The following is a 27607-nucleotide window of genomic DNA, read 5'->3' on the forward strand; positions in this document are numbered from 1 at the left end:
GCAATATTCCTGCTTCTTGGCAGAATGGGGTTGGACTGGATGATGGCCCAGGAGGTCTCTTCCAACTCTTGGATTCTATGATTCTGTAGTTTCCTTGCTGCACCGTTTACACTGCAGAATTAATGCAGTTTGATGCCACATTAACTGCTTTGGTGCCATGTAAGGACTCATGGGAGTTGTAGTTTCACAAGGTTTTGATTGTTGGTTCCGTACCACTGAACCACGGCAGTTAAAAAGTGGCGTCAAACTGCATTAAAGCCACAGTGTAGATCCACCCCTTGAATCCAGCTGAACCTGGGTCCTTTTTTCCATAACAATAATAATAATAATAATAATAATAATAATAATAATAATATTTATTTATTTCTTGCCTCTCTTCATGGCTCGAGGTGGGTTACAACATCGCTGGAACACACAATCATCTGAATACATTGTGTAAAATGCCCATATCAAAACATTTCAAGAAAATACATATTAAAATACGCAGGCCAAAGTCTTCAACGTAAGACACACAACTTTTAAGGCAGGTAGTAAGACCAAGTGGAGGATTTGCAACAGAGAAAAACAACCCACCTCTCCGTTTATTGTGCACCATTTCCAGTTGAACATTGCAAAATAAATAGGTTGGTGATCAGGACTACAGTTCCCATCACTCTGCACCAAACTGGGCCTTGCAGCCATTTTCCACCAAGCATTCTCAAGCTCTGGATGAAGCCAGCCACTGGATCCAGGGGTGCATCTGCACTCTAGTTTGAAACCTCTTTTAACTGTGGAATCCTGGGAGTTGTAGTTTGCCAAGGCACCGACACTCCGAAGGTTTTACAAAACTACAACTCCTTGGGTCTCACTGCACTGAGTCATGGCAGTTTAAAGTGTATTCAGACTACAGTGTAAAACTACAACTCCCAAGTCTTGTAAAGCTACAACTCCCGGTCTTGTAAAACTACAACTGCTGGTCTTGTAAAACTACAACTCCTGTCTTGTAGAACTACAACTCCCGGTCTTGGAAAACTACAACTCCCACTCTTGGAAAACTGCAACTCCTGGTCTTGGAAAACTGCAACTCCAGGTCTTGGAAAACTACAACTCCTGGTCTTGTAAAACTACAACTCCTGATCTTGGAAAACTACGACTCCTGATCTTGTAGAACTACGACTCCCGGTCTTGTAAAACTACAACTACAGGTCTTGGAAAATGACAACTTCCTGTCTTGTAAAACTACAACTCCTGGTCTTGTAAAACTATAACTCCCGGTCTTATAGAACTACAACTCCCGGTCTTGTAGAACTACAAATCCTGGTCCTGTAAAACTACAACTTCCAGTCTTGTAGAAGTACAACTCACGGACTTGGGAAACTACAACTCCCAATCTTGTAGAACTACAATTCCCGGTCTTGTAAAACTCCAACTCCCAGTCTTGGAAAACTACAACTCCTGCTCTTGTAAAACTACAACTCCCAGTCTTGTAGAACTACAACTCCCAGTCTTGTAGAACTACAACTCCCAATCTTGTAGAACTACAACTCCCGGTCTTGCAGAACTATAACTCCCAATCTTGCAGAACTACAACTCCCAATCTTGCAGAACTACAACTCCCAATCTTGTAGAACTACAACTCCCGGTCTTGTAGAACTACAACTCCCGGTCTTGAAAAACTACAACTCCCTGTCTTGCAAAACTACAACTCCCGGTCTTGGAAAACTACAGCTCCCAGGATTTCCATAGCATTGAGCCCTGGTGAATGAAGTGGTGCTGAACTGCATTAAAGACACACGCTGGGTTTACTTGCAGAGGAAAGGCATGCACAAATGTTATAAATACATAATAAATATAGTCTTGGAAAAATCCAATTTGGCACACAGGGGATCACTGAAGGCATCAAAACCGGACCCAATTAATATCTGACCAGCCACCCTTCAGCCTTTGCAACAGAGGGTTCGGAGCAGCAGAGAATCTCTTTGGTTGTGAGCTGGCATCTCGGTGAATGGAACCATTGATGTGCGACGCCTCCAGCCACAGGGAGCCTCTCTCTCAGCCCACCTTCGCTGACCGCTAGGTCATTGCAATGTCAGGATGCCGCCGAAAAAAGGCAATCCCAATGGATGGATTTGGGGGTGCAGAATCGGTGTGTTCCTTGGCAAGATCCCGTGCACGGTTCCGAGGCTGAGAGAGTGCGCCTTGCAAAGGTCCACCCCGTGCCTGAAGTAGGGCAGAGTCCTGGGCCAGCAGCACCAAAGATGGTCTCCAAACAGGTTTGCCTGGCTTTCTATCTGAGGCTGAGAGAGTGCATTGTGCGCAATAGGCATGTGCAACCCATGGTTCTAAAGTACTTACAAAACTAAAGTTCTGGTGGTGAAAACTAGGGGGCACTGGTGCTTTGCTTCTACAGTGTGGCAAAAGTTCTGGTGGTGAAAATTTCAGAACTCTAACACAACTTTCAAAATGTCATTATTATTTCATTGTTGGTGATTTTTATGACAAAACCGATTAGGAACTACCACTTATAATTATGTTTGCTGGGAGTGGTTACGCAGCGTCCTGAAGCCGAAGCAGTTTGGAGTGCCAGAGAAACTGCTTGTTTACGGCAAGACAAGGACATTCTACTAATAACTAAGTAGAGAGACTGTATTATTTTTATTATTGTATTATTATTTAAAACCTGGCTTTTCGAGCAAGCATTTGCAAATGCAGTGTAATAGGCAAATATAGATCTACGGAACGACTGATGATGCGATTGGAAAATGATCTTAGTAAGGAGACGCTCAGGATTTATGTTTTTATTGGTTTTGTATGGTTTTTATATTATATGCTAAATGTTTTTAATTATATTTTATATTGTGGGGGGCATCAACTCCACAAAGCACTCCAGCAAAAGCATGCGGGGAATGCGGAAGTACTTCATCAGTTCCTAATAGGTTCTGTCATAAAAATAAACAACAATGAAATTTTGGAAGTTGTGTTAGAGTTCTGAAATTTTCACCACCAGAACTTTAGCAACACTGTAGTAGCAAAGCACCAGCACTCCTAGTTTCCACCACCAGAACTTTAGTTTTGTAAGTACTTTAGAACCATTTCGAACTATGGATTGCATATGCCTAGCGCCCAAGCCCATCCACAAATTCGAACTCTGGCCTCCCAAAATCAGAGGTCAGCACTCAAAGTGCAACTATACAGTCTATCCCTGGAAGATGGACTCCAAGCAGGCTTCCTTGGCAATATTTGTGCAGAAGTGGTTTGCCTTCCGAGGCTGAGAGAGTGTCACCCAGTCAGACGAAATGGGGTGAAGACCTTGCGTGAAGACCTTGGGTGAAGATGGGTCTCGTAGTCCTTGCTAGAAGAGCTGGAGGAGGAACTCGGGGCCCCACTCCAAGGCGGTCTGGGTGACGGCCAAAGCGGCGGCCCCTAAAGTGGCCGAAATGCCCCAGACGGCTGCCTTGACCAGCGGGCTGTGCTCTGTCGCGGAGAGGAGAGACTCCGGTCTGGGGTTCGATGTCCGGCGCTGCTGCTGCTGTCGGAGGAGGACGGCGTCCGGACGCTGGCAAGAGGCGGCCTGCTGGAACTCCAGGAAGGAGCCGATGCTGATGCTTCCAAAGGGGAGGAAAGGAAACAATGAAAGCGGATTAATACATGCTATTCCTGACTTACAAACAACTCAAGTTAAGAACGGGGACGAGATAACAGGAAGTGAGAGGAATCAATCTACCCCTCGGAAGACAGGGAAATCCACTCTTGGAATGTTGTGGAAATACGTTACCCGGAGATTCATTAGAGTGCTTTTGGAGAAGGAAGAAGATGGAGAGACAGCATGTCTGATTTCCAGGCATTTATTTCTATCTCTGCAGAGTATAGGGTGTACCGTGAACAAGGGGCTGACACCCTGAAGGTCTAAATCGCTTCAGTATTTATAGCATAATATCACTCTTTCCACACATGTGCAGAAAGAGTCTGACATTTACACAGTACAATCATTAACAGGTGTTTCCATGTATAGTTGCCAAGAACATCTTTATCAGGTCTTGGCAGCCATGTTGTGAACCCAAACATCTGCTTGATTATGTAACGTATCCCACTATGCACCCGTTACCCTAAGATGACGCTTGTAAGTTCAATTCCTTAAATCTCTAATTGAATTATAACTTTGATATGCTTATAACATAAGATTTAATCAAGGCAATCTCCTTTAGTTAATTCTGCCTTAATAACTTCATTATAACTTATTTCTTAATATGAATAATCATGAAGGAAAACACTAGGATGAAGTTTTTCTGAAATTGCCTGCTATTTACATTAAGTGGTCAGAGGATGGTGCTCTCTCACCATATGACCTTAGATGTTCCAAGTCTTGGATCGATAATATTGATCTCATTGTCCTGCCAAATTTCTCTTGTTGACTTCATTATGTAAGTAAACATCAGCTTAGAGCAAACTTAGACTGACCAAGGTCCAGTGGCGCGATCAATAACATCTGTAGTTTTCTCAGGCTTGCAAGTTCCCTCTATTAGAAATGCTCTTTTCCTTTCCCAAGGCCGGATTTCCCTTTCGAAGGATCGGTAAGAACTTAAATCTTCTATTTTTTTCTAAATTATTATGATTTTCCCTTTATTATTATTTTATTTTCTGCTAACTGCCGCCACAGGAAGAGTTGTTGTTATAGCTGTTTCTTTTATTTATTTACGATATTTCTATCCCGCCTTTCTCAAGCCTGAAGGCAACTCAAGGCGGCTTACAAATTGGCAGCAATTTGTGGCCATAAGAATCCACAAAATACAATTAAAACATCATTATAAAATCAATATAAAACCAATGCAATACAAAAACAATTAAAACATATTAACCAGTGACTTCCTATTAATCTCACTTTCCAATAGCATCGTCTGTTGTTGTTGTTATTACTATTTCCACTGAAGCTCCAATCCTTGTTACTATATTGTTGTTGTTATTATTATTAATAAGTACTATGGTACTTATTAATAACAACAATCCTTGGGATTGCTTATTTTTCAGCGGCATCCTGACATTGCAATTTTTCAAAATCCAATTGCTCTATGTAACACAGGTATGGGCAAACTAGGGCCCTCCAGGTGTTTTGGACTTCAACTCTCCAATTCCTAACAACCGATAGGCTGTTAGGAATTGCGGGAGTTAAAGTCCAAAACACCTGGAGAGCCCAAGTTTGCCCATGCCTGATGTAACACTATTCTTTTTGTTCCTGGTTCCTAAATGTCATTTCCTAATTGGATCTGTCATAAAAACATGGGAAACGTTCATTAAACTATTCATTAAACTCTTCCTCCGCACACTTGCCAATGCTGGGGAGTGTCCCTCTCCCGGTGTTGGAATGTGCGCAGGGGAAGAGGGCTGGTGCAGGGAGCACCTGGTACCAGCCCTCCTCCCCAGCAAGCTTGCCAATGTTGGAGTGCGTCCTTCTCACCCTGCACCAACCCTCTTCCCCCACAGACTTTTCAACACCGGACAGCATCCCTCTCCTGGTGTTGGCAAGAGCGCGGGGGATGAGGGTTGGTGCAGGAACCCCTGGGCATGCGGTTCCTGCACCAACCCTCATTCCTCGTGCTCTTACCAATGCCGGGAGAAGGCCTAAGCGTCTTGGGACCTTTCTGGCACCCTCTGGATGGCACATGGGGCCTGCAGGAGGGGGCAGGGCCTAATGAGGTGGTGCCGCGACCCCTCAGAAATAGTCAAATGACCCCTCTGGGGGTTGCGACCCCCAGGTTGAGAACCGCTGCTTTACTAGGTCTTATTTTCAGGGGATGTCTTATTTTCAGGAAAACAGGGTATAAGGACATGAACATAAAGAAACACAGACGGACTACAAACAGAGGCACAACTCTGTGATCCAAATGATTCATTGGAACTTATGTCGCAAGGACAACCTGCCGGTAGTAAAGAACTGGTAAAGGGATCCGCAACCTGAAAAGGTCGTGGAAAATGAACACACAAAAAGACTGTGGGACTTTCGAATCCAGACTGACAAAGTTTTGGAACACAATACGTCAGACATCACGATTGTGGAAAAGAAAAAAAGTTCGGATTATTGATGTCGCCATTCCAGGTGACAGTTGCACTGAGGAAAAACAATAGGAAAAACTCAGCTGTTCTCAGGCCCTCAAAACTGAACTGCAAAGGCTCTGACATAAACCAGGACAGGTGGTCCCAGTGGTAATGGGCACACTAAGTGCCGTGCCAAAAGACCTCAGCTGGCATTTGTAAACAATAAACATTGAGACAATCACGACCTGTCAACTGCAAAAGGCCACCTGACTTGGATCTGCAAATACATCACACTGTCCTAGACGCTTGGGACTTGTGAATATGTGATACGAAATCCAGCATATAAATCTTGTTTGCTGTGACATACTGTGTGGCTCATTGTAACAGAATCCTGGGAGTTGCAGTTTGGTGAGACACCCGCACTCTTCGGCAGAGTAGGCAAATGACCTTGCCAAACTACAACTTCCAAAACGGTGCAGTATGGTTCATAATCTGCTCCTCTCACCTCTTGTGGGCCTGGAGGGCGGCCTGCTTGGCCAGCTCGGTGTGCGGATGCCGCCGGAAGAGCTCCTGGGCACGGAGGATGAGGGTCTCATAAGGCAGGTCCTGGGGGATGCGGGAGAGGAGCTGGTGGAGGCTGGGCATGTCGCACTCGCAGGCCAGGACCTCCTCTTCGCGGTGGAGGACGATCTGCGGGCGAGGGGCAAAGGAGGCCTCAATACCCTCAAGGCACCAAATCAACACACACACAAAAGGTCTGGGCTTGGTCTCTTTCGCCCAAATGCTACAAGACGGACCGTCCAGAGCAATAGATAAAGGGGTCTTTTTGGACTGGTGCACGCAGAATTCACCAGCCAGCATGCTTGGAGTGGCAGTCCCAAATGAAAACCTTACGGCAGTGGTTCTCAACCTGGGGTCCCCAGATGTTTTGGCCTACAGAAATCCCAGCCAGTTTACCAGCTGTTAGGATTTCTGGGAGTTGAAGGCCAAAAACATCTGGGGGTCTCAGGTTGAGAACCACTGCCTTACGGTCATGGCCAATGGTGAAAGATGTTAGAAGTAGCCTAAGAACATCCATCTTGTTTTGCCAGTTCAGACTTCTAGACCAACTTGGCGACCATGCTACACCCTTCAGTGACTTTTGACAACTCGCACTATCTAATCATGTGCTGTGCTGCCTGGGGATGATGGGGTTCAGAGTCCCAAATGTTTGGTGGGCACCACACTTGATTGTATGTGGTTTCAAATATCTTTATCCAAAGGATCTTCTTTTCCAAATCTCTCTGGAAAGGATGAATCTGGGACTAGTTCAGAATGCTAAACAGAAAGCACTCTTATCTATCTATCTATCTATCTATCTATCATCTACCTACCTACCTACCTACCTATTTACAGTCTAAACAGAAAGCACTCTTATCTACCTACCTACCTACCTACCTACCTATCTATCTATCTATCTATCTATCTACCTACCTATTTACAGTCTAAACAGAAAGCACTCTTATCTATCTATCTCTCTCTCTCTCTCTCTCTCTATCTATCTATCTACCTACCTATTTACAGTCTAAACAGAAAGCACTCTTATCTATCTATCTATCTATCTATCTATCTATCTATCTATCTATCTATCTATCTCTATCTATCTATCTATCTATCTATCTATCTATCTATCTATCTACCTACCTACCTACCTACCTACCTATTTACAGTTTAAACAGAAAGCACTCTTATCTACCTACCTACCTATCTATCTACCTATCTATCTATCTATCTATCTATCTACCTACCTATTTACAGTCTAAACAGAAAGCACTCTTATCTATCTATCTCTCTCTCTCTCTCTCTCTCTATCTATCTATCTACCTACCTATTTACAGTCTAAACAGAAAGCACTCTTATCTATCTATCTATCTATCTATCTATCTATCTCTATCTATCTATCTATCTATCTATCTATCTATCTATCTATCTACCTACCTACCTATTTACAGTTTAAACAGAAAGCACTCTTATCTACCTACCTACCTACCTATCTATCTATCTATCTATCTATCTATCTATCTACCTACCTATTTACAGTCTAAACAGAAAGCACTCTTATCTATCTATCTATCTATCTCTCTATCTCTCTCTATCTATCTATCTATCTATCTATCTACCTACCTACCTATTTACAATCTAAACAGAAAGCACTCTTATCTATCTATCTATCTATCTATCTATCTCTATCTATCTATCTATCTATCTATCTACCTACCTACCTACCTACCTACCTATTTACAGTCTAAACAGAAAGCACTCTTATCTATCTATCTATCTATCTATCTATCTATCTATCTATCTATCTATCTATCTATCTATCTCTATCTATCTATCTATCTATCTATCTATCTATCTATCTACCTACCTACCTACCTACCTATTTACAGTTTAAACAGAAAGCACTCTTATCTACCTACCTACCTACCTATCTATCTATCTATCTATCTATCTACCTACCTATTTACAGTCTAAACAGAAAGCACTCTTATCTATCTATCTATCTATCTATCTATCTCTCTATCTCTATCTATCTATCTATCTATCTATCTATCTATCTACCTACCTACCTACCTATTTACAATCTAAACAGAAAGCACTCTTATCTATCTATCTATCTATCTATCTATCTATCTATCTCTATCTATCTATCTATCTATCTATCTATCTATCTACCTACCTACCTACCTATTTACAGTCTAAACAGAAAGCACTCCTATCTATCTATCTATCTATCTATCTATCTATCTATCTATCTATCTATCTCTATCTATCTACCTACCTACCTACCTACCTACCTATTTACAGTCTAAACAGAAAGCACTCTTATCTATCTATCTATCTATCTATCTATCTATCTATCTATCTATCTATCTATCTATCTATCTCTATCTATCTCTATCTATCTCTATCTATCTCTATCTATCTCTATCTATCTCTATCTATCTCTATCTATCTACCTACCTACCTACCTACCTACCTACCTACCTATTTACAGTCTAAACAGAAAGCACTCCTATCTATCTATCTATCTATCTATCTATCTATCTATCTATCTACCTACCTACCTACCTACCTACCTATCTATTTACAGTCAGGGGTGGCTGAAGCAATAGACAAGATATGCATTTGCACATAGCGCAAATCCCCAAGGGGTGCTCTTGAGGCACCCCCAGTGTGGACCTTCTGGCGTCCCAGCTGGAACAAAGCGAAGGCATCCCTGGCTGGGCGTCCCTCTTTGCCCCACAGGCCCCATACCCCCAAGGCGCCCGCCTGCACATGGCTCGGAAGCCAGGAAGAAGAGGCAGGAGACATCAAGCGCAGAGCCCATCATCCTCTGCCGCCTCACAATGCCATCCCAGCCTCATTCCAGGTTGCAGGATGTGGCAAAAGTATTAATGACACCTTGAAATGCTCAAGCCTTCAATTTGGACTTACAGCTGCTGCAAAGTAGACAGCCATGAGCGGGTGAGAGGCCAGGAAGAAGTCGTAGAGGCGCAGAGTGTGGTGGACGTTGGCCAGGACGTGGCCGTACCAGGTGATCAGCCAGCTCAGGGCAAAGATGGTGCCCACTTCGGCCCTGAAAGGAAAGGAGGATAGAGAGATCCCGAACTCCATTACGCTGTGTTGGAAGTTACAACCTTCTTCAAGCCTCCCCTAGTAATTTGTTTGTATATAATCCTGTTGCTTACTTATTGTATTATGTTAATCTCCAAAGGCTTTGGAGATTCTGGTTTTCCAAAAGATTATGATCTCAAAAGTCATGCCTTTCCAAAGCTAACAGCACCATCATCCAGCCCGCTTTTCATTATTCAGAATATTTTGTCCTGTGTAAGAATGACCTGACCATCCAATAATGGGAAAAGTGGGTACCTGTGCATGAAGTCGTGGAGGCGGGGTCTCTCCCGCTGCAGGATGGGCATCAGGTAGTTGAGGATGTGCTTGGTGCTGTCCATGGTGGGGTCCATGAAGTCCCTAGAGAAGGAAGAAGAGTAGAACTTGTGCACCAGTTGTGCCCGTACCTTGGGAAGTCTGATCTGGCCACAGTGGTTCACGCTCTTGTTACATTCCGAATAGACTACTGCAACGCATTCTACGTGGGGTTGCCCTTGAAGACTGTTCGGAAACTTCAACTGGTCCAGCGAGCGGCAGCCAGACTGCTCACCGGAGCGACATACAGGGAACACCCCCCCCCCCCCCGCTGTATCAGCTCCACTGGCTGCTGGTTCAGTTCCAAGCACAATTCAAGGTGCTGGTTTTGACCTACAAAACCCTTTACGGTTCCGGTCCAGTGTATCTGTCCAAATGTATCTCCCTCTACGTCCCACCCCGGAATTTGAGATCCTCTGGGGAGGCCCTGCTCTCGACTCCACCGCTATCACAAGTGAGGTTGGTGGGGATGAGGAGCAGGGCCTTCTCAGTGGTGGCCCCTCACCTGTGGAACTCACTCCCGGGGGAAATTAGGACATCAACATCCCTCCTCTCCTTCAGGAGGAAGGTAAAGACGTGGTTGTGGGACCAGACCTTTGGGCAATCTGACAACTAGATATGGACAACCAGATGGATAGGACTGACAGGACAGGCAATTGTGGAATTGGAATTTGAACTATGAGATTGCGAAACGCTGACTGTCAATGAGGAGAAATGGTTTGTATTGGTTTTATTGCTTTTACTGGTTTTATGGTTGTTTTTGCCTTACAATAATTATTGTTTCTGTTAATTGATGTTATTGCTAGAATTGCTGTTTTCTGTTAACTGATGTTATTTTGTTATGTGATGCGGGCATCGAATTGTGCCTTGCTTTTGTAAGCCGCCCCGAGTCCCCTCTGGGGTGAGAAGGGCGGGATAGAAGCAACCGAAATAAATAAATAAATAAATAAATAATAGAAGTGTGGTAGGAGCCAACCAAACCCAAGGCATTTAAACCCCAAAGCTGGGCACTCATACCATTAGTTTACCCACATCAGAAGGAGAGCATGTGCTGCCCTGGGCCTGAATTCAGCAACCCATCACAAGTCTCCAGAATCTGCAGAATCTCACCAAAAAAGCCCCATTAGAGACTCCCCATTTGGATTCCCAAGCCATTTAGGCTCTCTAGACAGGTTGTGGTGCAGCTGGTTGGGAGTCAGCTGCATTAAAATCACTACTGACCAAAAAGGTCATGAGTTTGAAGTCAACCCGGTCGGAGTAAAAGCTCCTGACCATTTATCCAGTGCGCACCGGGATTGTGGCGCACAGCGGGACTGTGGCGCAGTTGGCTGGGAGTCAGCTGCATTAAGATCACTACTGACCGAAATGTCATGAGTTCAAAGCTAGCCTGAGTTGGAATGAGCTCCCAACCAAGCTTGTTGTCGACCTTTGCAGCCCGAAAGACAGTTGCATCTGTCAAGTAGGAAAATTAGGTACCACTTTGTGGGGAGGCAAATTTAACTGATTTATAAGGCCATAAAAATATCGAGGAAGTATGCAAAGAATGAGGAAGCGACAGCTCCCCTGGTGGCCAGAAGCTGGAATGTTAAATAGCCTCTGAGTGTCTGTCTATATATGTTGTGTGTCTATGGCATTGAATGTTTGCCATGTATATGTATACTGTAATCCGCCCTGAGTCCCCTGTGGGGTGAGAAGGGCGGAATATAAATACTGTCAATAAAAATAAAATAAATAAATATCTAGCTTGCTGTTGACCTTTGCAGCCCGAAAGAGGAGATTCCATCTGAACATGAGGAAGAACTTCCTGACTGTGAGAGCTGTTCAGCAGTGGAACTCTCTGCCCCGGAGTGTGGTGGAGGCTCCTTCTTTGGAAGCTTTTAAACAGAGGCTGGATGGCCATCTGTCAGGGGTGATTTGAATGCAATATTCCTGCTTCTTGGCAGAATGGGGTTGCACTGGGTGGCCTATGAGGTCTCTTCCAACTCTTTGATTCTATGTTTCTATGATCTGTTAAGTAGGAAATTCAGGTACCGCATACCCGGGGAGGCTAATGTAACTAATTTACAACACCACAAAACTCTCCAGCAGTGTGCAAAAGAATGAGGAAGTACTCCATCGGTGTCACAAGTGGACGGTGAAGCAACAGCTCCCCCGGTGGCCAGAATTCAAAGCATACCCTCATGAAGCTGGATTGTCAAACAGCTTCTGTGTGTCTGTCTATATATGTTGTGTGTCCATGGCATTGAATGTTTGCCATGTATATGTGCATTGTGATCCGCCCTGAGTCCTCTGCGGGGTGAGAAGGGCGGAATAGAAATACTGCAAATAAATAAACAAGGCAAAATGCCAAAAACACTGCAAAGACTCAGATGTGGCACCCTCTAGATCAGTGGTTCTCAACCTGGGGGTCGTGACCCCCAGAGGGGTCATTGGGCCATTTTCAGGGGGTCGCGAAGCTACCTTGGTTGGCTCCGCCCCCTCCAAAATGGCTGCCGACCCCTTGTGCCAGACAAAAAGCTAACACTCCTGGTCAGCTCGGAAGGGCGCAGGGCCAGGCGGAGGACTGCCCAAACGGCAAGGTCGTGCGGGCAGCCTTTCTGCCCGGCCCTCGCTATTTATGCTGGAGATCAGAATGCTCCTTGATGGCAGGGGAGCTATACATCCCAGTAGCTCCCAAATGCCAAGGTCTATTTTCCCCAAACTTCTCCAGTATTTTCTGTTGTTCATGGGAGTTCTGTGTGCCAAGTTTGGTTCAATTCCATTGTTGTCGGAGTTCAGAATACTCTTTGATGGCAGGGGAACTATACATCCCAGCAACTGCAACTCCTACATGTCAAGATCTGTTTTCTCCAAACTCCACCAGTGTTCATATTTGGGCATATTGAGTATTTGTACCAAGTTTGGGTTCACAGTGCTCTCCATATGTAGGTGAACTACATCTCCCGTAAATCATTGTCTATTCCTCCCAGGCCCCTCCAGTATTTTCTGTTGGTCATTGGGGTTCTGTGTGCCAAGTTTGTTCCAGGTCTATAATTTATGAGGGTCTCGGTGGTCTGTGGACGTCAGCGCTGAATTCGGTTGAAGGTACTGCAAATCCCATCATCCATTGTCCATACTCCCTGAGCATATTGTTTTTGTGACCAATATCTATGCTTTAATTATGTTCAATTTGTAACAATGAAAATACATCCTGTATATCAGATATTTCCATTTTGCTTCGTAAGAGTAGCAAAATTACCATTATGAAGTAGCAACGAAAATATGGTTGGGGGTCACCACAACATGAGGAACTTTATTTAGGGGTCACAGCATTAGAAAGGTTGAGAACCACTGCTCTAGATAGTTGGGACTCTAAATCCCATCCCATCAACTCCAGACTGCATTGACTTTGATTAGATGATGGGAGTTGTCCAAAGTAGCACAAGAGTTTACAGTCTCCATTGATACATGAAGGTTGGGCAAAGCATGACTGTTTTGATGGTCTTAGACTACAACTCCCAGCATTCTTGGACGGAGAGGAGTTGTTGCAGTCACCAATATATGCTCGTCACTGTTTGACTGTCACGTTCTTATGGAGCATGAGGGTGAATAAGTGGGTTTGCACAGTGTATTTAAGATCTATGTTACATTACTGGAGCAAGGCAGCCTACCTGAGGTGAAGCAAGGAGAGCCTTTCCAGGAGAGCCATGGCCATGCGCTGTCCGGCAACCAGCAGCAGCGTCACCGCGATGTCATGGTAGCCTTGGTAGTAGTGGAGCTCCGGGTGGGATCTCAGCACGTGCAGGATGGCGTCCGTCAGCTGCTCCTGCAAGACCTGGCGCTGGGCCTCGGGCATCCCTGTGGGCAGAGGTGAAGGCAGGGGTCAGGTACAGAACCCTTAAGGACATCCAGTCCAACCCCCTTCCACCATAAAGACAGGCACGATCTGAGCCCTCCCAACAAATGGCCACCCTGCCTCTATTTACAGACCCCCAAAGCTAGAATCATAATATTCTAGAGTTGGAAGTGACCCGTAGGGCCATCCAGTCCAACCCCCTTCTGCAATAAAGGGAGGCACTGTTGCAACTCAGAGTAAGCTTCACCTTGCTTCCAAACACCACCACACAAGAGCTGTAGTTTTATAGTTTGTTGAGGAAAAAGTCCAAGTCAAAATAAAGAATAAGCATTGCAAAGTTTGAAAGATTTAGGTTAAATACAGAATATAGTTCCAAAGATCTTCAAGTAAAAACAAGAGGCACAATCCCATAGGCAAAGTTCAAAACAGAGTCCATAGTACAAGCAGTGAAACAATTGCCCCAAGAATCACAATGCAAGAAAACCCAAGCATACTGCTTTCCGGCTAAGGTTATTCAATGAAGCTTTCAGGCTAATAAGCTACGTTGAACTGACAGTTTCACTCCGATTACAAGAAGCCTAAATACCTTTCTAACATGAAAACATTATACTCTCACCAACATGAAAGCATTGCGATGACCTTTCCCCGAGCTGGCTTCCCGTCTGCTGGCTAGGCGAGAACTCCTCCTGACCCGCAAATCAAGATGGGCTTGCCAGGTCAGGTCACTATCAAGGCTTTCTGCATTTTCACTATCAGCGTGGGAAGGCTTCTCCACCACTATCTACTTCATTATTGACATTCCTTTCTTCTGAGAACCACTGTGTTGACTCTGCACTGTCTGTGGGAGCCTCAGAAAAAGACCTAGAAACAGGCCCAGAGATCTGAGGCACAGAAAAAGAGCCAGGAATCTGAATCACATCATCCTCATCATCAGAGAACATCTCAGCCACAACAGGCACAAACTGAGCCCTCCTGACAGATGGCCATCCAGTCTGCATTTACAGACCTCCAAAGATAGAATTCTAATATCCTAGTTGGAAGAGACCCTGAGGACCATCCAGATCAACCCCCTTCTGCCACAAATGAAGGCACAATCTGAGCCCTCCCGACAGATGGCCATCAGTCTGTATTTACAGACCTCCAAGGACAGAATCATAATATATTAGAGATGGAATAGATTCCTTGGAACATCCAGCCCAACCCCCTTCTGCCATAAAGGGAGGCACAATCTGAGCCCTCACGACAGATGGCCATTCAGCTGTCATGGATAAATAGGATGTATGGTTTGAATGGAATTGTATGAAGGGAGTATGAATGAGGCCTGATTGAGCTGAAGACACTATTCTAAAATACTGAGGCCTAGAAAACAGCTACACTGCTGAACTATAATTAAAAGTTGCTGATAAGAACTATGACTAATGATTAACTAATGAACTCTTGGTGGAAAACAATATGTTTGCATAGTCAAAGAGAATGGCTCTTTTAAGTTAAGGAAACCAAAGGAAGTAAACACAAGGCTCCTTACGTTTACCAACACTGATTAAGGAGAGTCAACATCTGTCTGGAACTGATGGGAATCAACATGTGTCAGGCTGGAAAAACATCTATCACCAATTTACAACTTTGGAACAACATTGGTAAGAAATGTTGCTATATAAGAGACCTTATTACAATCCAAAAAAGTGTGGCAGACTGGAGGAGTCTGGTCCACCCACCATGCTCTGCTCCATGGGAAGGAGAGAGATGTTATGTGTATTTGCAGGATGACAGACAGGTCTGCAATGGATTGCAAAGTCTGGTCACTGCCTCCTTCCCTGGTTGGAAGGAGTGTGTTTCGGAAAAGTATTGTACGTATCCAGCCCAACCCTGTTTTCAAGCCTCCCATTCTATACCTGTGCATTTCATGTTTTCGGCCTAAGCGGGGTGTCAAAGATTTCTCCCTGTTAACATTCCAGATGGGGGTCTTGTTGAATTTTTTTTGCAATTTATAGTGTAGATTTCAAAGTATGTATGTATGTTTAAAATGAAGTGCTATGTGCTGAGGGAAATGTATTTCTATGTGGAAAGAGTTAACCGAACTATGGAGGGAACAGCATTCCTAGAGAGGTCATAAATCAAGTGTATAGAGCAAATGGACGCAGCGTCGTACGCCATACGGCACTCTGGAATGCAAGAGGTGTGGACTAGTACTGATAACAGGCAGTTCATGTGTTGGCGATGTTACGGTTGGATGTGCTGAGTGTTAAGTAGCTTCTAGTGTATGTAACTGTAAAATAAAGTAGTTTACAGCCTAAAGTGGCTGTGTTGATCGTGTTTCCTGCCTTGCTGTGCGGCTGACGACACTGACAGGTCTGACCAAAGCAGAATAGATTTCCCTTGACCTAGAACTCCTCTCGATGCAGCCTAGAGTCACATTGACTTCTTTTGCTGCTGCATCTTACTGCAGAATAATATTTTCTTATGGAAGGACTCGAGCCTCATTCTTCCTTTTCATAAATTTCTTTGTTCATAGAATAATAGAGTTGGAAGAGACCGCATGGGCCATCTAGTCCAACCCCCAGCAATGCAGGGAAAGCACAATCAAAAGTACCCCGACAGATGGCCATCCATGTCCTGAAAGTTATTTGTGACATTTGCAAGTAACAAAATTTGTGTTTGCACTCTGTGCATATCAAGAGTGGAATAATAATAATGCCAACAATAACAATAACAACAACAATACAGTCCGGAAAACTCAGCCCATACAAGCCAGAAAACTTACAGCCACCCAATAATAATAATAATAATAATAATAATAATAATAATAATAATTCCCTTCATCTCACCTGGAGGGAACCTGCGGACGGAGCGTCGGACGTCCAGCAAGACCTGGTTGTAATCTTTGTGGTTCTGCCGCACTTCCATACCTGGATCAAATCAAAACCAAACATTAAGATGGGCAGAACAGGTCTCAAGCCTGGAAACAACAATGCTCAACTTGAGTTGGATTCAACTGGCTGCTTTTATTCCAAAGCCTAGAGTTTATTTACTCCTTTTTGTACTACAACTCCCAACTAACAGTGATAGTGGAGGGTGTGATGGGTTTGCATTAATCACAATATCCTTCAGTGCACTATCGTCCTTTCCAACATACAGCAGGAGTTAATGGCTACATATGACTTCCATATCTGTCTGGGTTTAGGGCGCATCTAAAATGGAACATTACTATAGCTTGGCACTATTTTAACTGCCAAGTTTGTAGTTTGGAGAGGCACCAGCCCTCTTTGGCAGAGCAAAGACCTTGTAAAACAAGAACTCCCAGGATCCCATAGCACTAAGTCATGTGTATTGAATAATAATAATAATAATAATAATAATAATAATAATAATAATTTGTCGAAGGGTTTCATAGCAGGAATCACTGGGTTGCTGTGAGTTTTTCGGGCTGTATGGCTATGTTGCAGCAGCATTCTCTCTTGACATTTCTCCTGCATCTGTGGCAAGCATCCTCAGAGGATCTGGTAGTAGTCAAGCAAGTATATCTACGTATGGAATGTCCAGGGTGGGAGAAAGAACCCATGTCTGTATAATGTTGCGGTTAGCAAGCTTGAATAGTATTGAGTAGCCATGAGGCTTGCAACGTCAGTCGGTAAGGGTATCTGCATAGAGGTAGCCTGGCCTCTATTGCCTGGAGGCATCCTCCGTTTGGGTGGTGTTAACTTTGCAGCTACTCAATGCTATTCAAGTTTGCTAATTGCAAGAATCACACTTGTTTCAAACAGAGAAGGGTTCTTTCTTTCTACCCACTCTGGACATTATTTTCAGTGCCCAAAAACATCTACTCTCCAACAAAACATCTTGTTTCTATATCATGCTCTCAAGTGGCAAACATGAAGTAAACTTCATTAAAAGTAACATATTTGGTTTACTCCCAACTTTCAGGTATTCGGCATAACTTGTCAATCCAGTTACAGTTAGGTTTTGAAGTGGTTACTTTGTGCAGATAACCTAGGGTCGCTTTCTTACAATCAACAGCAAAATGAGTTTGCTCTTAACAGTCCAAAGTCTCATGGAGTCTGAGCTCTGAGCAGTCTCAGATCTGATTACTGGGGTCTGCAATCCCTCCCACAACCTCAAGAAACATAGAGTAAAAGGAAAGCTGCATACCAAAACATAACATAGGGCAGCTTGCTTACAATCAACAGCGACATGAGTTTGCTCTTAACAGTCCAAAGTTTAATGGAGTCTGAGCTCTGAGCAGTCTCAGATCTGATCATAGAATCACAGAATCAAAGAGTTGGAAGAGACCTCATGGGCCATCCATGTGATCATGTGGTCTGCAGCCCCTCCCACAACCTCAAGAAACATAGAGTAAAAGGAAAGCTGCATACCAAAACATAACCTAGGGTAGCTTTCTTACAATCAACAGCAAAATGAGTTTGCTCTTAACAGTCCAAAGTTGAATGGAGTTTGAGCTCTGAGCAGTCTCAGATCTGATCATGTGGTCTGCAGCCCGTTCCACAACCTCAAGAAACATAGAGTAAAAGGAAAGCTGCATACCAAAACATAACCTAGGGTAGCTTTCTTACAATCAACAGCAAAATGAGTTTGCTCTTAACAGTCCAAAGTCCCATGGAGTCTGAGCTCTGAGCAGTCTCAGATCTGATCTGGTCTGCAATCCCTCCCACAACCTCAAGAAACATAGAGTAAAAGGAAAGCTGCATACCAAAACATAACATAGGGCAGCTTTCTTACAATCAACACCAAAAGTTTGCTCTTAACAGTCCAAAGTTTAATGGAGTCTGAGCTCTGAGCAGTCTCAGATCTGATCATAGAATCACAGAATCAAAGAGTTGGAAGAGACCTCATGGGCCATCCATGTGATCATGTGGTCTGCAGCCCCTCCCACAACCTCAAGAAACATAGAGTAAAAGGAAAGCTGCATACCAAAACATAACCTAGGGTAGCTTTCTTACAATCAACAGCAAAATGAGTTTGCTCTTAACAGTCCAAAGTTGAATGGAGTTTGAGCTCTGAGCAGTCTCAGATCTGATCATGTGGTCTGCAGCCCGTTCCACAACCTCAAGAAACATAGAGTAAAAGGAAAGCTGCATACCAAAACATAACCTAGGGTAGCTTTCTTACAATCAACAGCAAAATGAGTTTGCTCTTAACAGTCCAAAGTTGAATGGAGTCTGAGCTCTGAGCAGTCTCAGATCTGATCATGTGGTCTACAGTCCCTTCCACAACCTCAAGAAACATAGAGTAAAAGGAAAGCTGCATACCGAAACATAACATAGGGCAGCTTTCTTACAATCAACAGTGACATGAGTTTGCTCTTAACAGTCCAAAGTCTCATGGAGTCTGAGCAGTCTCAGATCTGATCATGTGGTCTGCAGCCCCTCCCAAAGCTCAAGAAACATAAAGTAAAAGGAAAGCTGCATATCAAAACATAACCTAGGGCAGGTTTCTTACAATCAACAGTGACATGAGTTTGCTCTTAACAGTCCAAAGTCTAATGGAGTCTGAGCTCTGAGCAATCTCAGATCTGATCATGTGGTCTGCAACCCCTCCCAAAATCTCAAGAAACATAGAGTAAAAGGAAAGCTGCATACCAAAAGATACATATGCAATACAGGAAGCAAACAGAATAATATACAAAGAAATTATTAGTGGAGGCTTGAAGAAGGTTGTGATTTCCAACACATACTGCCTGAAAACTCAATGCAACACAACAACAACAACAACAGGCCACCTTACTTGGATCTGCACGCATCATTTGAAAATATATCACACAGTCCTAGACGCTTGGGAAGTGTTCGATTTGTGATTTTATGATACGAAATCCAGCATAGAGATCTCGTTTGCTGTGACATACAGTATTTTTGTGTTGGCAAAATAATAGTAATAATAATAATTTATAATGTGACTCTGGAATCCCCTGCCCTCTCCCTCCCCTCCCAGTGCGGCCAATGATACTCACCTGGCTTGGGGGGCAGGCTGTAGACATTGACCCCCAGCAGTTTGGGCCAGACCTTCCGCCGGATCTCGTCAGCCAAGAGGCCCCCATGGCTGAGGGCGGCCTGTCGCAGCCCTTCTAGGTCTATGGGGTCCTTCAGGAGTGCCTGGTGGATCAGGACCTGCTTCTGCTTCTTCTGGGACCCTGGCGGCTCTGCAAAAACAAAGCACAGATCATAGCAAAAAGCTATGGAAATAGAGGACTTCCAGGATTCTTAGAGTCATACTGGAGGAGTAAGAAAAATGTTTTGCGAGGACACAGACATGGAAGTAATGCTGTATGTGCTAATGTGTGTTTGGTGCATTTGTTCACTAAATAAATAACATGTGCAATTAGGTTCTTGTGGGTTTTTTCGGGCTACAGGGCCATGTTCTAGAGGCATTTCTCCTGACGTTTCGCCTGCATCTATGGCAAGCATCCTCAGAGGTAGTGAGGATCCTCACTACCTCTGAGGATGCTTGCTATAGATGCAGGCGAAACGTCAGGAGAAATGCTTCTAGAACATGGCCCTATAGCCCGAAAAACCCCACAAGAACCTAGTGATTCCAGCCATGAAAGCCTTTGACAATACAACATGTGCAATTGTATAGGAAGCTGATTAGGATACTAAATCAATGAATACATTGCACGTGTCATTGTATATGAAGCCCACAAAAGGAACCAAAGCATCTTCCAACATGTTAAAATACAATACAAAATCAACAACAAAGACATGAATATAAAACATAATAAACAATCAATAAAATATAAATAAACATTTAAAAGTGATATACATGATTGTGATGTCTTGTGCTGGAATTTCTGCTTTTAATGTTTTGAACTTCTGATTTTAATGTTTTAATGTTTCAAACGCCTGATCTGTGACCATATATTAAATTCCATTCATCCATTCATATTTGATTGGATTCAAAGTTTACCACTTTGAAACTATATATATATATATATACACACACATTTATGCATATACACATTTATATGCATCAAGAGATTTATACAGACACAAACGTGTGTACATGAGCATATAGATGCACACACACATCTGTGTATATTTATATTTGAGTATATATACGCACACACCCACACATTTATTCATATGCAAATGTCTATGTTTGAAGATATGTATACATGAGTATATAGATATATAGAGCACACACATGTATATATATGAGCATATATATCTATGCACACACACCACACACATTTATGCATATACATATGCATACACAAATGTATATTTATATTTGAGTATATACATGCACACACTACGTACACATTTATGCATATTTATTTATTTATTTATTTATTTGCTTCACTTTTATACCGCATATTTCAGCCCTTGACAGGCGACTCAATGCGGTTTACAGTGCAATTAAAAACACGGCAATAAAACAACCGGGACGACAACGTCGCTCCACAACAATTAACATAGACAGACAAATCGACAAACAACATATATAGCGCCTCCGTTAAAGTCAGATCCATTCTCATAGTCATTGTGCCGTTCCTATGTTCAGTTACCGTCTTCCTTAGTTAGTTGCATTGCTTAGCCGAACGCTTGTTCGTAAAGCCAGGTCTTGACCATTCTCCGAAACGCCAGCAACGAAGGTGCCTGTCTGATGTCAGCTGGCAAGGTATTCCATAGCCGAGGGGCCACCACTGAGAAGGCCCTGTCTCTCGTCCCCGCCAAGCGTACCTGTGACGCAGGCGGGATCGAGAGCAGGGCCTCCCCAGATGATCTTAATGTTCTAGTCGGTTCGTAGGCGGAAATGCGTTCGGAGAGGTAAGCGGGGCCAGAACCGTTTAGGGCTTTATAGGCTAAGGCCAGCACCTTGAATTGAGCCCGGTAGCGGATTGGCAGCCAGTGGAGCTGGCTCAACAGAGGAGTGGTGTGCTCCCTGAGTGCCGCTCCAGTTAGCAACCTGGCTGCCGAGCGCTGGACCATCTGAAGCTTCCGGGCGGTCTTCAAGGGCAACCCCACGTAGAGCGCGTTGCAGTAATCAATCCGGGATGTGACCAGAGCGTGGACCACCGTGGCCAAGTCCGACTTCCCAAGGTACGGGCGCAGCTGGCGCACAAGTTTGAGTTGTGCAAATGCTCCCCTGGACACCGCCGAAACCTGGGGTTCCAAGCTTAGCGAGGAGTCCAGGATCACACCCAAGCTGCGAACCTGCGTCTTCAGGGGGAGTGTAACCCCGTCCAACACAGGCTGTAACCCTATACCCTGTTCGGCCTTCCGACTGACCAGGAGTGCCTCTGTCTTATCTGGATTCAATTTCAATTTGTTCGCCCTCATCCAGTCCGATACAGCGGCCAAGCAACGGTTCAGGACCTGAACAGCCTCCTTAGTAGTAGGTGGGAAGGAGTGACAGAGTTGGACGTCATCTGCGTACAGATAACACCGCACCCCGAAACTCCGGATGATCTCTCCCAACGGCTTCATGTAGATGTTAAATAACATGGGGGACAATATTGAGCCCTGCGGGACCCCACAAGTCAATGGTTGTGGGGTAGAGCAGTTGTCCCCCAGCAACACCTTCTGAGTACGATCCTCTAGGAAGGACCTGAGCCACTGCAGAGCAGTGCCACCAAGGCCCATTCCCGCGAGGCGTCTCAGAAGGATACCGTGGTCGACGGTATCGAAGGCCGCTGAGAGGTCCAGCAGAACTAACAGGGACACACTCCCCCTGTCTAGCTCCCTGCGCAGATCATCCACTAAGGCGACCAAGGCTGTCTCGGTACCATGTCCCGGCCTGAAACCAGACTGTGCCGGATCTAGATAATCAGTGTCTACCAAGAATGTCTGGAGTTGTGAGGCCACCACACGTTCCAGGACTTTGCCCAAGAAGGGAAGATTGGAAACAGGCCGAAAGTTGACGAATTGAGTGGGATCCAGTGATGGTTTCTTCAACAGCGGTTTTATCACAGCTTGTTTTAAGCTGGCTGGAATTTTGCCTTCCCGAAGGGAGGCATTAACCACCACCTCCACCCACTCGGCCAATCCCCCTCTGGCCTCCTTTAGAAGCCAGGATGGGCAGGGGTCTAGGATGCATGTAGTTGGCCTCATTCCTCCAAGCATCTTGTCCACATCCTCAGGTTTCACCAATTGAAATGAATCCAACGAAATCGGATAAGCAGATGCTCGTGTTACATCCTCTGAGACTGCCGTTAACATGGTGTCCAGGTCGGAACGGATCGAAGCGACTTTGTCCGCAAAGAACCGAGCAAAAGCTTCACAGCGGGCCGTCGAGTTGTCAGGGTTCCCATCCGACTTGGTGGGATTTAATAGACCTCTGACAACTCGAAACAGCTCAGCCGGACGGTTCTTTGCGGACGCAATATTGGCCGCAAAGAAAGATTTCTTTGCCGCCTTTATTGCCACGGCATATGCCCTGAGAAGGGCGACATACCGTGTTCGATTTGACTCACTCGGGTCCGAACGCCACACGCGCTCTAGTCTCCTCTTCCTTCGCTTCATTGCTGCCAGCTCCTCGGTGAACCAAGGAGCTGGTTTAGCTCGGTTACTTGAGAGGGGACGTTCCGGAGCAATCGTGTCTATTGCCCTAGTCATCTCCCTATTCCAGTGAGACACCAGGGCATCAACAGGATCACCAACCAAGGAAGCGGGAAAATCCCCAAGAGCCGTCAGGAATCCATTCGGATCCATAAGCCTCCTGGGGCGGACCAACTTAATGGGTCCCCCACCTCTGCAGAGGTTGGGAGGTGCAGTAAGTCTAAAGCTGACCAGATAGTGGTCGGTCCATGGCAACGGAGAGATGGATAACTCCTCAACACCGCCACTCTGCTCCCATCCCTGACAGAAAACCAAGTCCAATGTGTGTCCAGCACTGTGAGTGGGGCCAGATATCTGTTGGGACAGCCCCATGGTTGCCATGGAAGACATGAAGTCCTGAGCCGCTCCTACTAGGGTAGTCTCAGCATGTACATTGAAGTCCCCCAGCACAAGGAGCCGTTGGGACTCCAATGCCAGGCCCGAGACCACCCCTGCTAGCTCAGGTAGGGAGACCGTAGTGCAGCGAGGTGGGCGGTACACTAACAGAATCCCTATTCTGTCCCGGTCACCCACCTTCAGGTAGACACATTCAAAATTAGTTGACTGCGGGATGGGGCCTCTGGTCAGGGGAATGGAATTCTTATAGACAACCGCAACTCCGCCTCCCCGCCCTCCAGGTCTCGACTGGTACTGTACGGAGAAGCCTGGTGGACAAAGCTGGGTCAAATTTACTCCTCCGGCTTCGTCCAACCAGGTCTCCGTAATGCACGCCAGATCTGCCCGCTCCTCCAGAATTATATCTTGGATGAAAGATGTTTTTCCGTTGACAGATCTGGCGTTCAGCAGTACCAGCTTCAACCCAGAGGGACCGCTATCCTTGGTACACCCACTTACCATGTCAGGAGACCGATTACAAGTTCTTAAATTTCTTTTTCTATCCCTAGGCCGAATTTGAGTTATTTTAAATTTTCCGTTATCTCTAGGCCGAATTAGCGGTCTCCCTTTCCCGCATCTCCGCCTCCCCGTTATGGCATACACATTTATATGCACAAATATATATATACACACACACATACCCACATATGTTTACATGAGTATACAGACAAGTATACAGTATATATGTATATATGTTTACATGAGTATACAGACAACGACTCTGGCCCAGTTTACCTGTCCAAACGGATTCTCCCCTATGAGCCATCAAGGCTATTAAGATCTTCCGGGGGTGGGTGGGGGCCTGCTCTCGGTCCCACCACCCTCGCAATCATGGTTGGTGGGGACAAGGGACAGGGCCTTCTCGGTGGTGGCTCCCCGGCTGTGGAACTCCCTCCCACTAGAGATCAGATCTGCCCCCTCCCTCCTGACGTTCAGGAAATTACTAAAAACCTGGCTCTGGAATGTGGCATTTGAGGACTGAACCTAGAACCTCCCCCTGTGATGAATTATAATGAACTGTGACTACGAGCTTGACTATGATTAGGACTGGATTGATGATTTGGCTTAGGAAATTGTAATGATGATGTTTTTATTGTACTGTATTGTACTATTTTAATATGTAATGACTTTGCACTTGTTGTTCTTTATATGATTGTATTTTATATATGCTGTAAACCGACCTGAGTCCCTCGCTGAGGTGAGAAGGCAGGTATAGAAAACTTCTCAATAAATAAATAAATAAGTTACTACACACATAGATTTATGCATATACATATCCACAGACATATGTGTGTGTATATGTGAGTATATATATGCACATACACACAGTTATGCATATACACAAATCTATTTATATGAGTATATGTGGACACACACATAAGTATATTTGTATTTGAGTATATACATGCATGTACTACATAGACATTTATGCATATACACATTTATATGCATGAAAATGTATATACACATATATGTATACATGAGCATATAGACAGGTTACTACACACACACTTATGCATATACATATGCACAGACATGCATATGTGTAAACATATACATATAATATATATATGAGTATATGTGCACATACACATATTCATGCATATACACATTTATATGCATGAAAATATATATACATATACATATACATAAGCATATGCAAGTTACTACACACACACATTTATGCATATATATATGATCAGACATGCATATGTGTATACATATATATGAGTATATATGCACATACACACATTTATGCATATACACATTTATATTCATGAATATATACATACATATTATGTATACATGAGCATAGACAAGTTACTAGGCGCACACATTTATGCATATACATATGCACAGACACGCATATGTGTAAACATATACATATAATATATATGAGTATATGTGCACATACTCACATTTATGCATATACATATGCACAGATACGCATATGTGTAAACATATACATATAATATATATGAGTATATATGCACACACACACATTTATGCATATACACATTTATATGCATGAAAATATATGTACATACGTATACGTATACATAAGCATATACAAGTTACTACACACATTAATGAATATACATATGCATAGACACGCATATGCATGTGTGTATATATATATATATGAGTTCATATATGGACATACACACACATTTATGCATATACACATTTATATTATGCATGAAAATAGATATACACACATATATGTATACATGAGCATAGACAAGTTACTACGCACACATATTTAAGCATATACATATGCACAGACACGCATATGTGTAAACATATACATGAGTATATGTGCACATACACACATTTATGCATATACACATTTATATGCATGAAAATATATATACATACATATATGTATACATGAGCATAGACAAGTTACTACGCGCACACATTTATGCATATACATATGCACAGACACGCATATGTGTTTACATATATATATATATATGAGTATATATGAACATACACACATTTATGCATATACACATTTATATTATGCATGAAAATATATATACATACATATATGTATACATGAGCATAGACAAGTTACTACGCACACACATTTATGCATATACATATGCACAGACACGCATATGTGTTTACATATATATATATATATATGAGTATATATGAACATACACACATTTATGCATATACACATTTATATTATGCATGAAAATATATATACATACATATATGTATACATGAGCATAGACAAGTTACTACGCACACACATTTATGCATATACATATGCACAGACACGCATATGTGTATACATATATATATGAGTATATGTGCACATACACACATTTATGCATATACATTTATATGCATGAATATATACATGAGCATATAGTCAAGTTACCACACACACACATTATATGCAGACATATATAAATATGAGTATATGTGCACATACACTCAATTATGCATATACACATTATATACATATTCATGCATATATACATGAATATATACATATATATATGTATACATGAGCATAGACAAGTTACTATGCGCACACATTTATGAAGATACATATGCCCAGATGCATATATGTGTGTGTGTGTATGTATGTATGTATGTATATATGGACATACACACACTTTTATGCATATACACATTTATATACATGAAGATACACACACATCTATTTATATGAATATATGTGGACACATACATATGTATATGAGTATGCATATGGCCATGAATGTGTATGTGTATATATATATATGTATATACATATATGTATGTGCACACACATATATGTAAATATATCTATATATCTATATATACAACACAATATATATTTGTTTTGGAATCAGGCATGCTTTTAAAGGGGAAGAAACTCAAGAACAGAAAGGCCACTTTTTACAAAAAAAAGGGCATGCTTGCATTTGGACTACAACTCCCATCATCCCCCATAGAGAAGCCTTGCCATGTGTGTCTGCTGGGGGCTGCAGTGCCTGGAGGGGGTGCTGGTACCTGCTGCAGAGCTTCCTTCCTTGGTTTTCCTCCTCCTGCGGCTGGAACTCATGGCCCTGGCTGCTCTGCTTCCTTGCCTTGCAAGCCAGCCCTGCACAATCCCCGGGGAAGCAGCAGCAGCAGCCGGCCGCTCCTGATTGGACGAGGCGTTGCCCGCCCGTTGCTCCATTGGCCGACGCGCCCGCCCGTCTGCGGCAGACACGTATGCGGCCCGCCCCTTTTGCCCCATAGCATCACGGGAAGTGTAGTCCTAGGAGGGAAAAACTCTATCCAGGTGTCTTAGCCAATGGGAAGAGATTCTACAGCATTGGGAAAAGGATTATTAGTATTAGTA

At 43.7% G+C, this 27607-nt stretch overlaps 1 protein-coding gene across 1 annotated transcript; it reads right to left on the bottom strand.

The window, feature by feature from the left end:
* Window positions 1-561: 561 nt before the first annotated feature.
* On the bottom strand, window positions 562-27374 carry LOC132775182 (TBC1 domain family member 20-like). Its single transcript, XM_067467214.1, has 8 exons — window positions 27274-27374; window positions 19776-19964; window positions 16639-16719; window positions 13629-13815; window positions 9922-10023; window positions 9487-9628; window positions 6515-6699; window positions 562-3584 (listed from the first exon to the last, which is right to left on the bottom strand). Exons 1-8 carry the CDS (start codon window positions 27323-27325, stop codon window positions 3332-3334), a joined length of 1191 nt encoding a protein of 396 aa, XP_067323315.1. The 5' UTR covers window positions 27326-27374; the 3' UTR covers window positions 562-3331.
* Between the last annotated feature and the right edge of the window lie 233 nt (window positions 27375-27607).

The sequence above is a fragment of the Anolis sagrei genome, chromosome 4 (assembly GCF_037176765.1).
Source record: "Anolis sagrei isolate rAnoSag1 chromosome 4, rAnoSag1.mat, whole genome shotgun sequence".
Taxonomy (NCBI): Eukaryota; Metazoa; Chordata; class Lepidosauria; order Squamata; family Dactyloidae; genus Anolis; species Anolis sagrei.

What these genes read in the sequence shown, in the direction of transcription:
- LOC132775182 (XM_067467214.1), bottom strand. Translation starts at nt 27,325, where the DNA reads ATGAGTTCCAGCCGCAGGAGGAGGAAAACCAAGGAAGGAAGCTCTGCA. An exon ending in CAGCCTGCCCCCCAAGCCAG is followed by an intron (nt 16,720 to 19,775) that starts GTGAGTATCATT and finishes GATTTGATCCAG; the next exon opens with GTATGGAAGTGCGGCAGAAC. An exon ending in CTCCACGACTTCATGCACAG is followed by an intron (nt 9,629 to 9,921) that starts GTACCCACTTTT and finishes CTTTCCTTTCAG; the next exon opens with GGCCGAAGTGGGCACCATCT.